Genomic DNA, 22,037 nt, shown 5'->3' on the forward strand with positions numbered 1-22,037 from the left:
CTACATCAAGTTCTAAGCCGGCCAAGAACCTGTCTTAAAAGTAAAATAGTAATAAAATAAAATATATATTGAGAGAAGTTGACAGTTTTATGAAAATTATTTTCCAAAGTAAACCTTTAGAGAGAAGAATGATTGGTTTTGTATTTTGAATAATCTCTGTAATGCATGGTTTACTGGTGGGTGGCTGGGTTCTCCCTACACATCTGTTCTACACCAGCCTGTGGCCTCGTAACTCTTGGTTGGTTGTGGGAAGGTGTAGTCTCGAAAAAGGCCCTTAGAGAGAATTGTGGACATCTGACCAGAATTTAGTAAGTGAGTGGTTTGTTAAGGGCTTAATCTGCGTGTGACTCTGAAACAGATGAGATGCAGGCACATTTTATTCTATAAGAATCCAGTGGTCTTCTGCATACCTGAAGTGACGGCTTGGCTCTTGAGTAGTATCATAGTACCGTTTGCTAATGCTGGGGGAATACTGAGTGGCTGACGTGCACGCATGCTCTGAGATACTCAGCCAGCCTTGTATGTACATGACCCCCACCGTCATCACCACTGGCCTCTTCTTCAACCCAGAGAAGCTGTCAGCCTCACACTGGCGGTTAAAGCTTTCTAAACTCAGGACCCTGGACTGTCATGTGGAGCTGTCTTTGGGTCCAGTCCAGCTTTATTGCCCACCAGCCTGACAATGTTTCTGCGTCTCTGTTGTCGTATTAAAAATGAAGTGAAAGATGTCAGCATCTTAGTAAGTGCTCACTGAAGAAGTCCTGGTTACAATTGCAGCGACCACATCACTGCCATTGTAGGCATGTCACTCAGAGGGAGGAATGGAAGGAACTTAGAGAAAAATCAAGAGGCTGCCCTTACTGCGGGTCTTTGGGCAGATGCAGTTGCTATGTTTGGGCAGCCAGAAGTCTCTCCCCCATCCCATACCTGCCTCTGCCGCCATCACGCAGACCTGGCCTCCCTGTCTGCTGCTTTTTCTCACCCCCTTTTCTCCCAGACCAGGGCCTGGCATGTGAGTGTTGCTGCCCAGAAAGTATTTGTCCATTGAGTGCCTTCAGAAGGGTTGGTTGTGACTGGTGCTGTCAATCATGCCAAGCCTGTGATGTCAGCAGCGGCCAGCTGTGGGGCACACACGCCCTTTTCACTGTTTAAAGGATACCTAACCACTGTCCACCTCACCCATCTTAATTCACAGTAAAAATCGGAGGCTACGAGTGTCTCCCGGCCATGTGGGTTAAGCATCGTTGTGACTGACAGCCCCCACTCTCTCCTTTCAGATGTTCCTCCTGCGGATCAAGAGAAGCTTTTTATCCAGAAGCTACGCCAGTGTTGTGTCCTCTTTGACTTTGTCTCTGACCCACTGAGTGACCTGAAGTGGAAGGAAGTAAAGCGCGCTGCGCTGAGCGAGATGGTGGAGTATATCACCCACAACCGGAACGTGATCACGGAGCCCATTTACCCCGAGGCCGTCCACATGGTGAGTGACAGCGCTCACAGCACGGCCCCAAGATTTGGAGTATCCCAAACACAAACCAAGCCCTCCCACTCCCACCCTGCAGGGTGGTGGTGAGGGTTAAGCGAATGCAAACAGCTCCTCTGCCTGTCAGGAGATGTCATCTGTTCTTCCCGGGAGTTCTTTGGCTTGACTTTTTAACACCTCCCTGTTGGTGCCCTCGTGTAGTTCAGAAGTAAGTGCCCTGCCCACCCGTGTGCCCTCAGCAAAGAGCAGATGCCCAGGGTAGCAATGCCCAGGGTGGTGAGCGGCAGGCTCTTGCTCCTCCCTCTACTCCAGCTCTCACGCTGTGGACATCGACAGTTCTGGAACTGTAAGGAGCTGTACTGAGTATCTTCAAAGCTTTGTTTGTTCTGGGGTGGCCATTATAGTCAGTCCTGGAGCTTCATCCGTGGCTTAAGTCAGGAGTGTAGCTTCATTTTCTTCTATGGTTATTAAATTTGTTCTTATATCAGATATTAAGATCCATTTCCTCCATTCATTGAAGATAAAAGTATTGAAATTAACTTTCCTTTAAAATTAAATCTCTCTCTCTCAGTACCTATTAAACTTACTAATAGGTCAGTTACAGTATGGAGTTTTTCTGTTTTTAAACAGTCCTGGCAGCCAGTATGGCCGAATTTATACTCTTTAATCCAAGAAGGAAGATTCTGCCTTGTTTGGGCCAAATGCCTACCCTTCAGCCAAGTGTAGGAGACGGCTTGACTCAGCTTCTCATTTGTCTTCCCTGGAGCGCCTGAGACGGACGCTCTAGAGACTTCTTTTATGGGCTGTCCTCACTCCTACTCCTGTTACAGAGTTCCCTAGCTAGAGTCTCTGTCTCTGTTGGAACTCTGTCCCCTCCTGAGCATTATGGCCTCCCTGGGGGGTGGGTGATCAGGTGGCTCCCAGAAGAATTTGACACACATTTTCTGAATTTGCACTGTGGGCTGGGCACTCTTAGGAGAGAAGGAACAGATTCTGACAGGGATGAAGCCAGCCAGCACTTTGTTGACTTGAAACGGCATGATTCAGACCATGCTGGTACTGGGGGAAAGCAAGCTGAGGCTGCAGGGCTGAGGGTGTGGCTTCCGCTCCTTACCATGTGCACGAGGAGAGTAACAGACCCAGAGAGGAGAGTAACAGACGACTCAAGCTGTCAGATGTCGTGTGTGTGTGTGTGTGTGTGTGTGTGTGTGTGTCTGTGTGTGTCTGTGTGTGTCTGTGTGTCTGTGTATATCAGTATGTGTCTCTGTGTGTGTATCTGTGCATGTGTATATATATGTCTCTTTGTATGTGTTTACCTGTCTATATCAGCATGTGTCTGTGTGTGTGTGTCTGTATTCTTGTATGGACTGATGATATATTAATTATTTTCTCAGACTCCCTGACACTGGGGAAGGTACTGGTGGTTGGTAGTCTGTTCATGGTGTGTCTTGTGCTCATCTTAGTGAATCAAGAATCAAGAGAGGGGCCAAGCAGTGGTGGCTCATGCCTTTTAATCCTAGCACTTGGGAGGCAGAGGCAGGAGGATTTCTGAGTTCAATGCCAGCCTGGTCTGCAGAGTGAGTTCCATGACAGGCAGGACTATACAGAGAAACCCTGTCTTTAAAAAAAAAAAGAGAGAGAGAGAGAGCTGGAGAGATGTCTCAGTAGTTAAGAGCACTGGGCACTGGCTGCTCTCCCAAATGTCCTGAGTTCAATTCCCAGCAACCACATAGTGACTCACAACCGTCTATAATGGGATCTGGTGCCCTCTTCTGGTGTGTCTGAAGATAGCGACAGTGCCTATGTTTTACATACATAAAACAAATAAATTAAAAAAAAAAAAACAAAAAAAACAAGAGAGCTCCAGCCAGCCTGGCCCTTCCAAGGCCTGCTGCCTGGGACCCGTTTGTACCAGACACACACACACACACCCACTTCAAAAGTTCCACCTCTTCCAAAACAGTGCCTTCTGCCGAGAATCAGGCATTCAGACACGTGCCCATGGGAGACATTTCAAGCCCAGAGTAGCAGACAGCAACAATGAAAAGTGCAGTGAAGGCTGAGTGGGTTGGGGCTGGAGTGGCTGTCGTGAGACACAGCAACACATGTGGGATTCAGGAAGCCTACCAAGGCCTCCATCCAAGACCTCCATCCCGGTGGGCCCCTCTTTGGGTCAATTCTAATGAGAAGCTTAGCAGCCCTCAGCCCCAGCCTGTGGCCACGCTCACGGCACTTTGCCCATGCTCAGCAGCTACCTGCTGCTGTTTCTTCTGTGTGGAGTGCATGCAATTGTGTTTTTAGAGACATTAATTTCCACTAACTGAAGAATCCACAGCACTGTAGCTGTACAAACATCACCTATTTGACTGGAATGCTGTGTGGCTTCTTAATGGCTTTCAAGACATTATTTATCTTAAAGTTCACCCCTTACCTAAGGAATTTGTAGTTTTGATACTTCTAATGTTTCTCTCAAAAGGAAATCTTATTCTGCTCCCTTACCACTGCCTGCACAGGGCAACCTTTAACCTGCTTTCTCTCTGATTTATTAGAATGGCTCACAGGCTGTGGTCCAGCTGGTCCAGTGATGGCCTTTTTCCAATGGAAAGTCCAAGGATCCAGTAGCTGTTTGGTTCATAAGTGTGATGTCTCCACTGGTTTTGGTATATGTTGGCATCCCAAAGAAGTAGGCTCTAATGCCTATGAGGAAATGGACTTCACCACTGAGACTGAGAGCAAGCAGGCAGAGAGCAAGCTTCCTTTTCCATGTCTTTATATAGGCTGCCATCAAAACACGAGGCCCAGATGAGAGGTGGCTCTTCCCACCTCAGAAGATCTGGAGTAAAGGTGGATCTTCTCTCCTCAAAAGATCCAGATTTAAATCAGGTCTTTCCACTCCAAATGATTAATTAAGAAGAAAATTTCCCACAGGTGTACCTAACCTCTTGAGTTTTAGTTCCAGAGGTGGTCAGCTTGACCACCAAGAATAGCATCACAGCTCTTCCAGCCTAGTTTCTCAGGCTTGAGATAGAACTAGCCAATTCTCATAATGTGTATTTAGACATAATTCCTAGTCTAACTTCTGGCTAGTTTCTCGCACAGCAGACCCTCGTGGATAGGATGGTAAAATGTCCTTTGGGATCCATGGATCCTGATTCCATAAAGGTTAAGGAGAACTCCTATCTTACAAAGCAGCTGACATCAGAGGCCCAGGTTGACCAAGCCCCTCAGTCAGTCAACAGAGTTTCGAGGGAAGGAGTGAGGCTTAAAGAGAGAAAAGACAATTCAACAACATTGTAGCATGACTCCAGCAAGTACTGAAGCAAGTTTATTTTTTCCCAGCCTGCTTTTGTACCATTCTAAGTACATGCAAAGAATAAGGTCAGTTCTTGGTCAAGGACAAACCAGGCATAAACAAAGGTCCCCTAGTCACTGTATTCGGGGACTTATCAAGATGATCAAGATAAAAGGAGTAGCTGGGCAGTGGTGGTGCACACCTTTAATCCCAGCACTTGGGAGGCAGAAGCAGGCAGATTTCTGAGTTTGAGGCCAGCCTGGTCTACAGAGTGAGTTCCAGGACAGCCAGGGCTGCACAACACAGAGAAATCCTGTCTCAAAAAACAAAACAAAACAAAAAAGAAAAAAGAAAAAAAAAAGATGCAAGGAGTATGTATGTTCCTCAGCTGTCTTTTTCCTGAGCTTACTTCCTTGTCTTAGCCCAATGTCAGATCTTCTTGCCAGTTTCCTTGAAGCAGCCCCAAGAGCTTTCCACCTCTCCCCCTTTTTTATTTCATAAACAAGACAGCCTCTGTCTTAGGTTGTTCTGACAAGAATGCCTTCCTTACCCATCATTGAAAATGTATTAACCAAGGCAATACATTTCTTTCTCAGGTTAGTAAGGCTCTGTGCAGAATCTTCCTGTCATTGACTACAAGCCTGTTAAACTAGTGGCTCTGTCTGGTAATCCATTTCAAGCCATGCATTTTTGGCTACCAAAATGTTGATGTTGTTAAAGGCAAGTTTTATCAAAATGGACAGGCATAAGAGTATTCTCAGGACAAGAAGGGCCAAGATGATCAAACTATATAAGCCATTTGTAGAGCTTGATCAAGATGAATAATTTTATCAGCAGTATCCACAGCATCAAAGCTCAGCGGCGCAGCATTCTTGTTAAGTTCATAATCTCGATATGCAAAGTTAAAACATCCAGAGAGGTGTTAGAATTACGCCACATACCCTGCAAGTGTCTTTGCGTTTTCTCCCACTTATAGTGACTGTCATTGTAATTTTTAGAAGTGACACAAATCCATTGGTATTTAGCGTGACACTTGAGATGGCTTCTTACTCTTAAACTCTCAACCTCCTCTCCAATAATTTGAGTAGAATTATAAAGAAATCAGTCTGTGTTCCAAACACCTATCTAAGTCTTCTTGAGTACTCAGAGCATTCGTGTTGTCTTTTGCTAAGTGATTAACAAAAGTGGCTGTCTTAACTTCTTGCATCAGAACAATGGCAGAAGCAGTGGTGCTGGCTGTTACTGTGATCAGAGCTGCTGTGCCAGCAGGAATCAAGCCGCCAACCACTGCCCTCTTGCTTCTGCTCCCTCCAGTATTTGTATGCTTTTTTTTTCAGAATACCAAGGTCCTGTCATACTCACAGGCAATAAAGCGAAAGCTGGTTGATAGGCCACCATCACAGACATGCCAGATTTCAACACAGTAACACAATTAGAAAGTGTACAATCAATACAGCTTACATTAAATACCATAGAAGAAATGAAAGTAGTTTTAACATGATCAACTAATAAAATATTAGGAGACTTAACACATGCACGAACACTTGTTCAAAATCCAGATCCTGCCCCAACTTTGTCTATTTTTAATGTAACTTCATAGAGAGCTGCAGCTAACTTCCAAATGTACCATTAAAAATGACCTGAGTCTGATTGCCAAAGACCTATGGACATCTCCTTTTGTCCAATGTTTGATTCATTCCCTGCCCAATCAATAATTTGTCTATTATTGGAAACACTAAACCACATTGGTAGTTTATTATAACATTCTTCCTATCTAACAGTTTTGTTAAATGCCAGTTCCACATTCTGAGTGGGTTCAGATCCACAAGGTTGTATCTCGTGAAGATCGGGGCAGATCCCTCATAATACTTAGGCATGCCCATCTCTATGCTTTGGGTTACAGTTTTAAAGATATTCTTCTTTCAGTTTTCTAGTCTTGACAATACAAAAGGATGTAGCAAAGGTGGGTCCAGCATGTATGCCCAGTACAGCTTCTTAGGCACCATCATCAGGGCGCTAAGCAAGCTCACGGTCAGCATCTTTCTTTGTCCGAGCATCAGCATATCTCACCAATCGCTCTGGAAGCCACTACACTCTTTCAGCATCCTGAGAAAAAACCACAAACATGCCCTCTTCCCCACTTTAATGCCCATTCAGGACCATGCTGTATGCTAGTTAAGTGGATCCTTCCATTTTACTAAAGCATATGTAGTGGAAGTGAGAGGATGCCAAAAATGCTTAGCAGCTGAACGTCTACGAACATCCAAATTTTAAAAATTTAAGATAAAAAGAACATGATTTAAATACTTTTGTGATGTATAGGGATATAATTCCCCCTTTTTTATTTTGTGAGATTTTGTTTTAAAGTTCCGTGGGCCCACTCCACAGTACCTTGTCCTTGAGGATTATAAGGAATCCCAGTAATATGGGTAATGTTAAATTGTCGACAAAAAGCCTCAAGTGCATGGCTGCAGTAGCCAGTTCTGTTTTAATCTGATTTGGAACACCCAGTATAGAAAAACAACACAGGCAATGACTAATTACGTTTTTAGTTATTTCTCCTGTTAAAGCAGCTGCAACAAGAAAACTTAAGAAGGTTTCAATAGTCACATGTACATATTTTAATTTTCCAAAATCAGAAACATGAGTAACATCCATTTGCCATAATTGATTAGGTACGAGTTCTCGAGAATTAACACCATTGTGTGGTACAGGAAGAAACTGAGGACATTCAGAACAAGTCTTTACAATTTGACTTGCACATTCTCTAGAAATACCAGATTGTTGTCTCAAGCTATTACTGTTTTAATAATGTAAAGAATGAGATTGTTTGGCTAATTATTCTGTGCAAGGCCTGTAATCAGCCTGAAATACAAATCTGCTGTGGCGTTGCTCTCACTAAGGGGTCTGGGCAATCCAGTATGAGCTCTTAAATGTCCTATAAAGTAAGAAGTAGTATATTCCCTTATATTGAATTGGATTTGCATAAATAATTGTAAAATTTGAGAATTAGCAGTATCTACAAAAGGAACATTTTCAGGCAATTGCAAAGCATGAGCTACATATTGGCTATCAGTATACAAATTAAAAGCTTGATTTTTCAACATCTCAAAAACAGTGGCTTCAGCACATGATTAGATTATTTGTGCTGAAGGGGGGAAAACTCAAGAGAATAAACATGTGATTCAATTCCATATACCGTCTTCCCATCAGATGAGCTGTCTGTAAATACAGCAAGCACACTCTCCATGGGCTGCACACACAGATCTACAGGAAATACAAAAGCACACAGAGGCAAATTGTAACAACTTGTCTTTTGGATAATGATTATCAATTTTGCCTAAAAAGTTTGCACATGCAATAGGCCAACTATCACCAGTATTCTGCAATAACCAATTTAATTGCTGTTTGGAATAAGGGATAAATATTTCATCCAGTTCTTTCCCAAAAAACTTTCGTAATCCAGTCCTACAATTCTGTATTAACAGCTTTCTTTGGAGAAAGATGAATCCACATTAATGGTCCCTTTTGCCAAAGGATGCTGTGGGTGCAAACAGCCAACAGTTGACCATCGCCTGTGTACTGTATCTGTTGCTGAGTACTGGCTCCCTCTCCTTCCTGCACAGCCGTCCGTGCTCATCAGCAGTTGTTGGAGAGAGTTGGGATTGGGTCCTCCTGCAGAAGGTCAAGCAGAGGTTTAACTTCTCCAGGTGGCTGAGATGAGGGCTTAGCCACCTGACATCTCCTAACAGCTTTTGAAAATCATTTAAAGTGGGTAAATGATCTTTTCTTATTTGGATTTTCTGTGTTACAGTTTGTTTAGGATATAACTGATATCCCAAATATTGAAATTGCCTTTGAATCTGTTTTGGAGCAACAACCAATCCTCGAGACTTTAAAGCTTGTTATAGAAGAGCCAAGGCTTACAGTAAAACTCTTCAGAAGGATCAGCTACTACAACATCATCCATATAATGAATAACATACACAGAAAGATTCAAAGTCCTAACCTTTTGTATTGAAGCAGCAACAAATTTTTGACATAAAGTAAGGCCATTAGCCATTCCTTGAGGCAAAACTTTCCAATGATATTGCTCCATGGGTTCTTTAAAATTACAAGCAGGCTCACTAAATGCAAGCCTTTTAGGGTCTTTTAAATCTATAATAGTTGATACATATTTTTTTGGAATGGCAGCTGGAGTCAGTAAGCCAGGCTGTAATGCTCCCATAAGTTCCATAGTTCCATTGACCTTTGGCAAATCTTGCAGTCATCTCCACTTGCCCGAATTGTCTTCATAATTACAAATGTGGGTGAGTTCCGGGGGGTTAGAACCTGGAGCTTGTGACTGGACTGTAAACTGCCAATCTCCCCTTAGCTTTATGCATATTTAACTATTTAACATAAAAAGTTTCTTTTGCAATATCAGAGCATTACCATAATTTTGGAAGGCAAGACCAATTTTTAACAGTGTAAACAATCCAGTCTCTCTAAAATCAATACCAAGTGCATTATTTTCATGTTACAAAGTTTGGCTGCCAGTTATTGTAAATGAATGTGCGACAGTGCAGCTTTCAATTTTTAATACCTCATTAAAGAAACATTGTTTTAAATCCTATCTTTTATAAGTCTGACTTCTAGATCAAAGAATTACATAAAATATTATTCCAATTTAGAGGCATCTTTAGAGCCCTGTTTCCCTAGGTTGGCTCATGCCATGTGTTGTTGCTAGAATGACTCCAACCCTGAGTTACCAGTTTTTGTTTGTTTGGTGTTTGTTTGTTTGTTTGTTTGTTTCGAGACAGGGTTTCTCTGTGCAGCCCTGGCTGTCCTGGAACTCACTTTGTAGACCAGGCTGGCCTCGAACTCAGAAATCCACCTGCCTCTGCCTCCCGAGTGCTGGGATTAAAGGCGTGCGCCACTATGCCCGACTGAGTTACCAGTTTTAAGCCAATTTTGGGTTACCAACATTACAAATTTTTAACCATACCCAAAAACTTATATGCCAATAATCTATAACCAACACATGCAGAACATATTTATACAGTTAAAACCAGTCAGAAGCCAGGCGTGGTGGGCACGCCTTTAATCCCAGCACTTGGGAAGCAGAGGCAGGTGAATTTCTGAGTTCGAGGACAGCCTGGTCTACAAAGTGAGTTCCAGGACAGCCAGGGCTACACAGAGAAACCCTGCCTCGAAAAAACCAAAAAACAAACAAACAAACAAAAAAAAAACAGTCAGAAACAAACATGAAGTGGTTATATACATTTACATAGTTAGACTAGACAGACAAATTTTTCTTACTTTTTCTAGCTGTAATTTCATGGGAGGAGCACCCTGCCACCTGCTGAACCCAAATGTTCCAGCAGATAAAGTTTTAACCATTTTTTCTTTTGAATATGAAACACAAAGCAACAGTCAGGCAACAAAACAAAGCCACAGACATAAACTGACAGACATGGACAGACTGACACACCGAGGACAAACAATAGACAGAGGGAAGAGAACTGGATGTCCCACCAAAGGAACCCAGATCCAGGACTAGGCATCCCCCAGTGGGAGCCAGAGAGGAAGCAAGCTATCTCCTGAACTCCTCTTGTCCCTAGCGTACCTCTAAGCATTTGTGCAAAAAGCATTTTACTAGCCCTGTCCCATTTCACAGACTTTACTCACTGCTGGCCCAGATTTTTGTATTTTCCTTTGTGTGAGCTTCCTCTTCTGCCATGCCCTTCACTGAACCCCTCGTATTCGAGCCTCAACATTGAGGGCACCACCTGACCAACCCAGCTCAGTCAGTCAGCAAGGTCTCAAGGGAAGGAGTGAGGCTTAAAGAGAGAAAAGACAATTCAACAACATTGTAGCATGACTCCAGCAAGTACTGAAGCAAATTTATTTTTTCCCAGCCTGCTTTTGTACCATTCTAAGTACATGCAAAGAATAAGGTCAGTTCTTGGTCAAGGACAAACCAGGCATAAACAAAGGTCCCATGGTCACTATATTTGGGGACTTATCAAGATGATCAAGATACAAAGAGTATGTATGTTCCTCAGCTGTATTTTTCTTGAGCTTACTTCCTTGTCTTAGCCCAATGTCAGATCTTCTTGCGAATTTCCTTGAAGCAGCCCCAGGGTCTCTGGTTCCCTGGGGATGCCAAGAGCTCTCCACAGCAGGTTTCCCGGTTCCCCGGGGATGCCCTGACACACTCGGTGTTCGCTGCCACCTAGGTTGCTGGCAGGTGTACCTGTCACAGGGTCAGCAGAGACTGCGGCTTCCTTCTGGGCTCAGGCCTGGGTCACAGTGACGTGGCTGAATGTGCTGAGCTCAGGGTTGTTGGTTGCATGGACCTGTCGCCGTTCGTTCCTTTTTATAGAAAAGAGGAGAGAGTTTGAGATCAGCCAGCATGCCAAGTGCACTGCTCCTCCTGTGGGAAGACAAGGTGAAGAGACAGCCCCAGCATTTGTCACTGTGGCTCCTGCATAAACGTGGTGGCTGGAGATCTGGGCCTGCAGCATTGCTTCTGCTGTCACAGTCAGGTCTGCTGCCCAAAGACTGACGGAGATGGAAAAGCAGTTGGAAGCACTGCCATTTTAACCATTCCTACCCTAAATTTCTTAATTTATGTAAAAATGGAGCAGAGCCCTTCTGAGAGTAAATTCCCTAAGAGGAAAGTTGAGGTCCTGAATTGCTGAATTCATGGGACACTACTTTCTCTAAAGCCTTGGACACAGGAAGGGAGGCCTTGTGGGCAGAAAGAGGTCTGGCTAGGGCACTGTTTGGATAGATTGGCTGGCTCAGGAGCCCTTCGCAGCACATGGAGCTCTGGGGTTACCCAGACACCTGTGCTGGATCACTAACCAGAACACAGCTCAGTGTACTCAGTGAGTCAGGAAACATACACTGCATCCCTTCTGAACTCCCGAGGCACCCTGTTACCTGAGGGCGCTTGCACTGAAAATGGTAATATGGTCTCAGCCCTCCCAGAGACTGCCTGGACGTGTCTGAGGGACAAGACCAGACAGTAGTAGCAGCAGTCAGAGCTGAGAGCTGCACAGGCAGCCTGACCACTGTTACTGTCTAGAGGATGAGCTGATCCGCCCAGAGTCAGAGAGTGGGGCAGGGTGGTGCCCGGCAGGGGCCGTGCTCCAAGGACCCCAGGAGCAAAAAGACTTAGGTTGGGTGGAGTGTGGCTAGAGTCCTGACCCTGGAAACCTAATGGTTGTGAGAGAGTGCACACTGCCCCTTCACTCTGGCTGCCTGCTGAGAACATGTAGGAAGAGCTTTGCCATGGTGGGTGGGGGTTGCCGTGGGACAGGCTGGCTGACAGACATGCCCCAGCATGACAGATAGGTAGTGGAGTAAGCTACTTAGCTGGGACAGCTGAGAGAAATGGGCAGGTGTGGGTGGTGTTAGGGTAGGAACAAGATGTGGTTTGATTTGATTTGAGATGTGCAGAGAGAGAGGCTACTGTCCAGTTCTAGGTGCAGATGCCCCAGTCACTATTGTACTGTGTGCTCAAAGGAGAGTGTTGGACATCCGAGGATAGCCCAGACTTGATCCACAGACTCTCAGGGACAGCTTTCTCTCTGCCCCATATCCCATGCTCAGTATGAAGCTATTCTCTTAGACACTCTTTATTCTCTTGAGCTTCCATGTGGGTGCTGGGAGTTGAACCTGGGTCCTTTGTAAGAACAAGTGCTCTTAACCACTGAGCCAACCCTCAAACTCCTTGTTTCTAATTTTCATTCCCAGTCTTTGATACCTTGAACTCAGGTGTTTTTTGTGACTTGGTTTAATGTGAGTGTTGCTTTTTGCAGTAGGACATTAAACTGCAAGACTTATTTCATGGAGAGTTGGTTAGATTAGGTGACTGGGATATTAAAAACACACGGTATGAAGTGCTGTTTTCTATCTGTGGCATAGAAGTAAATTCGTAAGAATAAAATCAAAATAGCAGACAGAAAGTGAGTCATGAAACACAGTGAAGTGTCACTCATCTAACAGAGGCTGAGTTGTTGGTTACTTATTTAAGTAGGCTCTAAAAATAAACCTAGAGGAAGACAGGCCCAGCGGTTAGCTATACCTGCCTTTGCATAGTGTGACCTTGGGAATTCCACTTTGCCCAGTGTTTTGGTAATTCTAAAATACTTTTACAATGATTATGTACCACATTTATTATCATCCAAACTCCACAAATTAAAAACAAAACTAGACTAAAATCAAGCACTGTGTAACACTATGATAGTGCTGCCCACGTAGGACTCCTGTTGGTTTCCAGGATTGAGTTCGCCCCATTATTTTACCACTCACCCCATTAATCTAGTCACTGTTGCACACTTGATTACATACTGGTTTTCGGGTTTTCCTCAGGATATACTGGAACAAACCTGCAGTGTTCTCCCACCCACATCCCAGGACAGGCATCTCATGGACCCTGGGATGGTTGAATTTGGACACTTGTCGCTGCTTCAGTGAGGAAAGGGCATTGTTCGGGTGCTGCGAGCGTGCAGTGGGGAAGGAAAGGGTGTTTAGAACTGAGGAGGAGAGGATAGTCGCCAGCGGCGTTTCCATATACTTTACAGCCCTGCTTCGAGTGAGGGTTAAGTCACGCGGCCCTCTGTCGTTCTTTGCTTTACCAGCGTTACAATAACCTGGGTTAAAGACTATGAATAACAGTGACGCGCTGAGATTATCTGCATCCTTTAAAGAGCTCTGCTCTTGCAATTTTGAAAAATTCCCCTGTTTGATGGTTTTAAATAGTAAAAGAAATACATGGTTATTTTTATAACAAGTGAAACAAATTTAAAAAGAAAACAACTCTTTCCTCACGCCACCCTTCTCGCTGCTTTAGGCATGCTCATTCCCAACCAACAAATTCATTCTAGTTCTTCTTTTTTTTTTTTTTTTCTTTTGCGAAATCTGCTGAGAAGCCTTGGGGAGGATGAGTGAGTTCAGGTCGTAGGTGATGTCACAGGTGGGCTGAGGAGTGTGGCCAGTGTGTCAGTCAGATGTGCGGAGTTCGCTTGTTCAGTGTATCTCAGTAGAGCTTGGATGGTTGAGCCCCAGAGTTGTTAGGTTAAAACCTTGCAGTCCCTGTACTCAGGCGGCACAAACAAGGAGATGGCAGCAAGTTTGAGGCTGGTCTGCTCTTCGTAGCAAGTCTCAAGCCAGCATGGTTGCTAGGTGTTCCTTTTGCTCGTGGAGCAGATCAAAGAGATTCAAAGAACCAGAGTGGAGGTGAGCCAGGAACTTTGGAGGAGCCTCTGGCCTAGAGAGAGTTATTCTCACACTGTCTGCCAGCCACTCATCTTTCTATATACCTGTGCCCTGGTCTTTGCCAGAACGTCTGGGAAGTGGGCTTGTCCCGGTGTGACTGTTAGAGTCTGGTTTCTGTTGCTAAGCAAGTGTTGGCGATTGATCTTGTTGGGTGAGTCAGTGGTCCCCTCAAACTGCTCCCTGTGCTGTTCATTGTACAAGCACCCAGCCCGCTTATCCCTCCCCCAGTTGATGCCTTTGGGTGGCTTCTGGCGTTGGCTGCAAGCTGTTGTGTTTGTAGGTGAGCTTTAGACTCAGATGTGCATGAACTTTGTGCACACTGCAATGGGTTTCGGGCCAGCACGCTAGCACCCAAGAACTCTGTCCTTCATTTAGATGAAGCCAGCTCTGACTCATTTCTGTAATTGCTAATACTGTGGAGCCATGGCTAAAGAACCCAGAAAGATTTTCCTTGTGTTCTTTGTTACAGGTTTACATTCTGATTTAGGTCTGTGGCTCATTTGTCTGCAGGCTCTTTTAGCCGCCCTATCATTGAAGAGGCTGCCAACCTCCATAGAACAGCTTTGCACAGTAGTTGTACATCAATTGACTATATTAGTGAGTCTGTTTCTGTATTCCACTGTGTTCTGCCATTGGTCTCTGGGACTCTGTTCTCTGATTACTGTATATTGGATCCCAGAGTCATGGGATCTGGGGCTGCCCGGGCTCGCGGGTGCTGTCTCGTTGCTCTCTGCTGTTCCTCGGTTCCTGCCTGGCTCCTCCCCTGCTGTCTTCAGGCTCCCCGGTCTCTCATCTGTCAGTTCCACCCCGTAGTTCATGTCTCACCCTTTGGGCATCACCCCTGGTAGTTGGATTTGTATCTTTTGTTTATAGCTTCTGTGTCTATGCCTCACTTTTTGTCTGCTGATACCCACCTCAGTCAGGTCAGTTCCAGGTGGATGGCCTATTCTGTCAGTGTGCATTGCCTTTCCCTGTTTTCCACCTATCTGGTCTTCACCTGTGTGAAACTGTGCATTTGTCCTGTTGAGTCCTGTATATTTAGTTTTTTTTTTCCTTTTAATGTTTTTGAGGCATACTTGGAGATGCAATTAAGAAATATGGAGACAGTTTGATCCTTTTGGTTCTTGTTTTAACCATTAAGCAGGACCTGAGCTGTGCTAGCCTAGAGCTAACAACTTCTCCATTGCCAATCCAAGGCCCAGATGGCGCTGAGTCCAAGGCACCAATGGTTGGGAGTTTTCCTGGCCTGCTTGATAAAGTAGCCACTCTCCCCAGCCTCCCCTAATACAGTTATCTTTCAATGTCCAGGGGGATTCATATATCAGGGGATGCTCAAGACCTTTATATGAGGGGTATCATGTCTGCAGAAGCACGTCTCCCTGTCCACTCTCAGTTTTCTCCTGCTTTAAGTCATCTCTAGAGACTACACCTAAAACACTGCAGGTGCTGTGTGATGACTCATTACCTAGAACACCTCAGGTGCTATATAATGCACTGTATTGTTTAGAAGACCATGACTTAAAAAGAGAAGTCTCTATGTTCAGCAGAGATGCAGCATTTTATTGCCTTTTTTTTTTTTAGGGGTTCTCTGTATAGCCCTGGCTGTCCTGGAACTCACTTTGTAGACCAGGCTGGCCTCGAACTCAGAAATCCGCCTGCCTCTGCCTCCCGAGTGCTGGGATTAAAGGTGTGGGATTAAACCACGCCCAGCTATGCCAAATATTTTTGAGACTTGATTGACTGAATCCAGGGACATGAAACCTACGGGTAAAATGTCAACTGTACTGGGTCCTCACTAATCCTTGTGTGTGTTTTCATGGCCCCTGGTAGTTTTCTCACATCAAATAGCTACATGATGTTGTGCTAATCAACGACAGGACCTTTCCAGTTTCAGAACTCCCTCCTCTGTGGGACTGACTCAGCCTTGCAAGTTCACATTGCCCCTCCTGCTGGGCTCTACAGCCTGGGAGTGTCCTGGTGGTCATTACAGGCTCCCTTCATCTCTTCCATCTCCTGGGATCAGAAGGATGTAGTGCCATGAATTTTTACCTAGTGAGTTTGGTCTTTAGGACAGTAGAATAAGCCCATCCCTATGACACTTAGCTATGGCCTCAACTGAGTCAGCCATGGGCACAGGGTAGTAGGATTAAAGGCAGTCACGTAAGTGATGGTTCCATGGCCTTTCTCACTTCCTTACATTGTGTGGGAGGTAGGGCATATTGATGGGATATTCTGAAGGCTTCCTAACTCCCTCACACTTTATGCCAATAAAAATATCCATCTGCTGCTAGACAGAGCAAATGTGTTAAAAAACTGATCTTAGAATCCAGGTGTAACTGCTCACTAGACCGCACTTACAGCTTCATGTTAAAATTGGTCAGCATCAAACATTTTGGGATTCAGCATCCAGAATGTACTTAAAACCATTGGCCATGGGAAATAACTCAGGATTCGTTTCTTGTTCCACCTTTGTTCTACTTTGCTTTCTTACAATACTGGGAATTAATCTGGGGCCTGTGCCTGACAGAGGAGTCCCCTGCCAAGCCGCTACATACTCAGCAAACACTTGGTGTGGTTTGGTTTTCTGTTCTGTTTTGTTAGAAACAGAGTCTCTTATAGCCCATGCTGGCTGCGTAGCCAGGAATGGCCCTGAATTTATGACGCCGCGGCCTCCACCTTCCACGTGCTAGGTTACAAGCCTGTGCTCTGTTTTATGATGTGCCAGGGAGGAGCCCGTGCCTTCCTGCCTGCCAAGCAAGCAGGCTGCCAGCTGAGCTCAGCTCCAACCCTCCCACTGTTGGACACTGTTATTTCTAAGCAGATACTAATTGACCTGCCTTACGAGCTATTACTTGTCATGGTTTCTTTACTCTTAAAAATGTTAAATAAATTCACACAGTAAAATGGCTGTCCCATTTCATCATTATCAGAAGTAAGATAGTGTCACACACTTAGTTGTACAATAGCTATAAAATACTATGAATTGTTAGAACAGTTGTTAAAAGAATTGCAACTACATCCCCATTATTTAATATCCTATAAAGATTATAAATTTTTATTTCCCTGATATTTTCAACCATATGTTAGAACATGTAAGTTGGGCATCTGGAGTGATGGTTAAGAGCCCTCACTGCTCTTACAGAGGACCCAGAGTCAATACCCAACACCAGGAGCCTCACAACCATCTGTGACTACAGCTCTGGAGAACCAGTGTCCTCCTCTGGCCTCCACAGGCAAGGGCACACTGTGTGCAATGCACACACCCAGGTACCTCTTTATACACATAAAATGAAATCTTATTTTAAATACTAGAACACACAGAATAAATACTTCTAATCTGAAAATCCAAACTGAATTTTTGAGCACCAACATGATACCACAATGGAAATGTTTACAGTTGACCTAGACCCACTAAAAAAAGTTGTATGCATTTAATGGGGAAAATTTGTTTTAACTTATCTCCAGGTTATATGTTTAAGGAACAAATTAAACCTGAATCCGATCCCCAAAATAACTCACATATATATGCGTGTGTATGTATGTATGTGTGTGTGTATATGTATATACATGTATATGTATATAGTATGTGTGTATGTATATGTATGGATATACACACACACACACACACATACATACTAGTGCAAACAATTCTGGTAGCAAGCATTTCAGATAAGAGACATTCATCCACTGGGCGGTGGTGCCGAATACCTTTAATCCCAGCACTCGGGAGGCAGAGGCAGGCGGATTTCTGAGTTCAAGGCCAACCTGGTCTACAAAAGTGAGTTCCAGGTCAGCCAGGGCTACACAGAGAAACCCTGTCTCGAAAAAACCAAAAACTCACATATATGTGTGTGTATACACACACACACACATACATACTAATGCAAACAATTCTGGTAGCAAGCATTTCAGACATTCATCCGCTGGGCGGTGGTGGCGCACGCCTTTAATCACAGCACTCGGGAGGCAGAGGCAGGCGGATTTCTGAGTTCAAGGCCAGCCTGGTCTACAAAGTGAGTTCCAGGACAGCCAGGACTATACAGAGAAACCCTGTCTAGAAAAGACCAGGGGGAAAAAAGAGAGAGAGAGACATTCATCCATATTTGAACAGACTGTAAAAATGAAAAGCTATTCAAATGTAAGAATTTTAAGGATGGGTTTTTAAGTGCCATGTGCAGGCATCTATTTGGCGGGAAATGGCGGTGTTTAAAAGCAGTTCTGGCTCTGCCTCGCTCCCCTGGAGAGCTACTGAGTGAATGTCGTAGGGCCCGGGTTGGGAGTGAAAGCCTAGCATGTCCCCACCATCCAGGTGCACTTGAGGTGAGCACTCCAGAGAAGCACCGTGCAGGAGCTGAGAGTAGGGACAGCAGTGAGAACTGCATTGCGTTACAGCTGAGAGGCAAAGGTTGAACCGCCTTTGGCAGGTTTTTTGTACTTAGTTCCGTTAGTAAGGTGACCGATGTGCACTTTTCCAGAGGACCTGCTCTGTGCGAGTTTCTGAGTGTCTGCTAGAGGGCTGGCTAAATACATTCACCAAGTTTATCCAAGATTTGTCTCACCGTATGTGTGAGACTGCATGCAGGGCTGGGGAGGTAGCTCTTTGGTAAAGTGCCTGCCATCTATCCTCTATGAAAAAGCCCGACACAGCAGCATGCATGTGTGATGCCCTTGCTGGAAAGGTAGCTATTTCCTGGAGCTCACAGACCAGCCAGAGTACCCACGTCATTGAACTCCAGGTGACACCTGCTGGCACACAACAAACCGATCAATTCAATTTGAAAATTTCTCTGTGGGTTCCCTGTAGGAGATGGCCTTGGTGAAGAAGGTTCTGTCGCGCTGCTGCAGCTGTCCATAGAGCCTTTTATCCCTTTCTGTGCTTTCTCTGAAGGCCGCCTAGCCAGATGACTAGCTCTCAGCGCCGAATGTCTTCATGTCTGTGTTTATGGCATCGTTCCATCCATACAGCTTCTCGTTGTTGATGTTGCTGCCCTTGGTTTTTTATTTTGGTTTTTGTGTCTTGGGGCCCACCTTTGCTGATAGGTCTGGGCCCCTGCTTTACAAGTATACAACATATAAACAAATGGTGACTTGAAGACTTCTCAGAAATGTGTCTCTTCGCACTCTGACTCTTAGAACCCGGTACCCCAGTGCTGTCTGTGGAAGGAAGTGTTTGGAGATAGCCATCATTTGGCCCTTGGCCTCCCAGATAGAAATCATGCTCGCTAGGACTGCGGGAACCGGAAGTGAGGGAGCGGTGGGTCAGAACAAACCAAAGAGCTGAGAAATGAATACTCTCCCAGTGTCTCTGGAATGAGAATCATTGTTCTATTTGACACTGTCCCTTTACATCACAGCTACGTAAGTGGTCACGGACCCACTCATTGGTGATGGCTGATACAGGTACAGAGAAGCTGCACAGGGCTGCTGGACTGTAAGAGTCTTCTTTGTAAATTGTTTTTCAGGCTGCTTTGGCATTTATTTAGTTAGTTAGTTAGTTTTAGTTTTTCGAGACAGTGTTTCTCTGTGTAGCCCTGGCTGTCCTGGAACTCACTCTGTAGACCAGGCTGGCCTCAAACTCAGAAATCCACCTGCCTCTGCCTCCCAAGTGCTGGGACTAAAGGCGTGGCCACCCGGCTTGGCTTATATTTAAAACAGAGAATAAGACCCTTTGAGAAAGATCCCCGGGGCTGTCGTAGTGAAAAGCGAGAGTGTCGGTTCTTTCTGGTATTACAGTCGTGCGTGGCACAGGTGGAGCCTTGTGGATTAGCACAAACACATGCCCGCTCCTACTGTCTCCAGGAAAGACATTTGGGACATGATGAGCAATGGCATGAGCCAGAATGCTTTGCAGATGTTCTCTGTGACCCTCAGAGCAGCCTGGTGTGAAGAGAGGGTTTGCCCTTTTCAGAGACGGCACATTGAGACCCTGGCAGAATGCCCATTCCTGTCTTGACTCTAGATGAGAAAAGGTCACAGTGTCATGCTGCCCTCCCACATGCGACCCGCTCCTGCTTTGTGTCTGTATCTCCATTATTCTCAGAATATATGCATCCATTTACAAGATTATGACAGGCTGGCACACTGCGCAGCACCTCAGGCTTCCGGCCCTTCATCCGGCCTTGGTCCCATCGCTCCAGCACCACAGGTCCCAGGAGCATGGAGGTCACATGAGTGCCATTGCTTTCCTCACCCGTGTCCTTCTACAAATTTGGCTCCTGAAGTTTTTATATTTAAACATGGCACCCGATTAGAAACACCAGTAAAGTTTGGGGTACCAGACTATATGTTCGCCTCTGTCTCCCCCTACCCCAGCACTAGCTCTAATAAACCTTTGGGGGGGGGCAGTGTATTGTGATTCACTAACGAAGTGTCTGGGAGCTCCAGGTGTCAGGTTTCCTTACACAGGAACTCCTGGGATGACAATGATAGGAGCTGTTGTCTTTCTTCATTGTCCGAGACATCACAGTTCTGCTCCTTAAATACTCCTGGGGTGGGTTGCACAGCTCGCATCATCTTTGGTTGTAGAATCACACCCAGCTTGGAGCTCTAATCTGAGGGCCTCCTCTCATCTCCTCTTCCTGGGGATAACCTGGGAAGAGCTCTCTCTCTCTCTCTCTCTCTCTCTCTCTCTGCCTGGGAACAGTTGCTTGTTTTCTCATCGATGCTTGTAGCCGCTTCCAGTGTGTTGGTCCTTCCTGTGTGGTGTGTCCATGCCTGCGGGGCAGTGTTCAGCATCTCTTAAGATCTTCCTCTGAATCCCCAACCTCCTCTACAGATGCTGACCCTCCTGGGTCTCCACATACCCTACTCTGCTTCTGCGATGGCACCCGCCAGAGCCTGCAACTTATGCTTGTCAGAGAGCAGAGAGCCATCTCCTATTTTCTTTAAGGCCCCTTACTTAGCTCTTCTCCATCTGAGGAGACAGGCAGATCAGACAGAGGACTCGGTTCTATTCTAACTTTCATCTCCCAATACAGTCACAGCCTGGGAAGGTACAGGAGGCCCAGGGAGTCTCTGCTGCTGACAGGGTCAGTTCTGCCACTGTAGGGCTTCCCTGGAAGGCACTGATGGTCCACCCAGGCTGTGCGTGACTGAGCTCATCCCATCTCCTTGCCTCATCCTTGAGCTTCGAAGGTGTGTTCCCTCAGGAAGCCCTCTGCCCTGATCCCCCATCTACTGAGAAATGTCCTGTGCACCTGCTTCTCTCCATGGCTTCCCATCCATTGTTTGGGAGGCCCCACAGAGCCCCATGCACATTTTCTGGATCCCAGAGGGCTCCTGTCCCCAGAGGCCAGGAGTTGACACTCATACTCTATGTGGGCACTCAGGCGTGGCGCATAGGCCTGCCTCCCTCCTGAGGCATACATTGTTTCTGTATCTCTGGCCATCGTTTTCTCCCTTGCACGCCTCCTCTTCTGTCTCTGCCTTCTTCATAGAAGCTGCACAGCTGCTCCTAGCTTTGATGCCGGTGACATCACAAGAAATGCCCGGATTGCAAGCTAGGTAGTAGTGACAGTAAAGAAGAAAGACTCGTTACTATAATTCTGACTCTGAGAAGGCTGTTCTTGCAGAGGGCGTGGGTTCAGTTCCCAGCACCCACCTCATGGCTTGAAGCCATGCATAACCTCGGCTCTGGGGCATCTAGCAGCCTCTTCATGCTTCCACGGGCACCAGTCAGACATGCAGTACACAGACCATGAAAATAAATCTCTAAGAAGGACAAGGAGGAAGAAGAGGAGGAGGAGGAAACCCAGGGAAGTACCAGGTGCTCATTTGCCTTCTAGGCTCAACTGCTAGGCTCAGCAGCGTCCCAAGAGGTTGTCCTAGAGCTGCCCTTCCCATTTATGTCTGATATTTGGGTTTGCGCTTTTAACAATGTGGGACAAGGACTTTTTTTTTTTTTTTTTTTGGTTTTTTGAGACAGGGTTTCTCTGTGTAGCCCTGGCTGTCCTGGAACTCACTTTGTAGATCAGGCTGGCCTCCAACTCAGCCTGC

General features: G+C 45.5%; 1 protein-coding gene across 27 annotated transcripts in view; it reads left to right on the plus strand.

The window, feature by feature from the left end:
• Ppp2r5c (protein phosphatase 2, regulatory subunit B', gamma) overlaps positions 1 to 22,037 on the plus strand; it is a 135,932-nt gene that overhangs the window by 74,070 nt on the left and 39,825 nt on the right. For 25 of the 27 annotated variants that reach the window (XM_006515924.3, XM_006515918.3, XM_006515923.4 and 22 more), the window contains one exon: positions 1,278 to 1,477. The exons of the other annotated variants lie outside the window; for them this stretch is intronic. In XM_006515924.3, coding sequence (XP_006515987.1) covers positions 1,278 to 1,477 — 200 coding nt within the window. The remainder of the gene's footprint in view (positions 1 to 1,277; positions 1,478 to 22,037) is intronic. 27 annotated transcript variants of the gene reach the window in all.

The sequence above is a fragment of the Mus musculus genome, chromosome 12 (assembly GCF_000001635.26).
Source record: "Mus musculus strain C57BL/6J chromosome 12, GRCm38.p6 C57BL/6J".
NCBI lineage: Eukaryota > Metazoa > Chordata > Mammalia > Rodentia > Muridae > Mus > Mus musculus.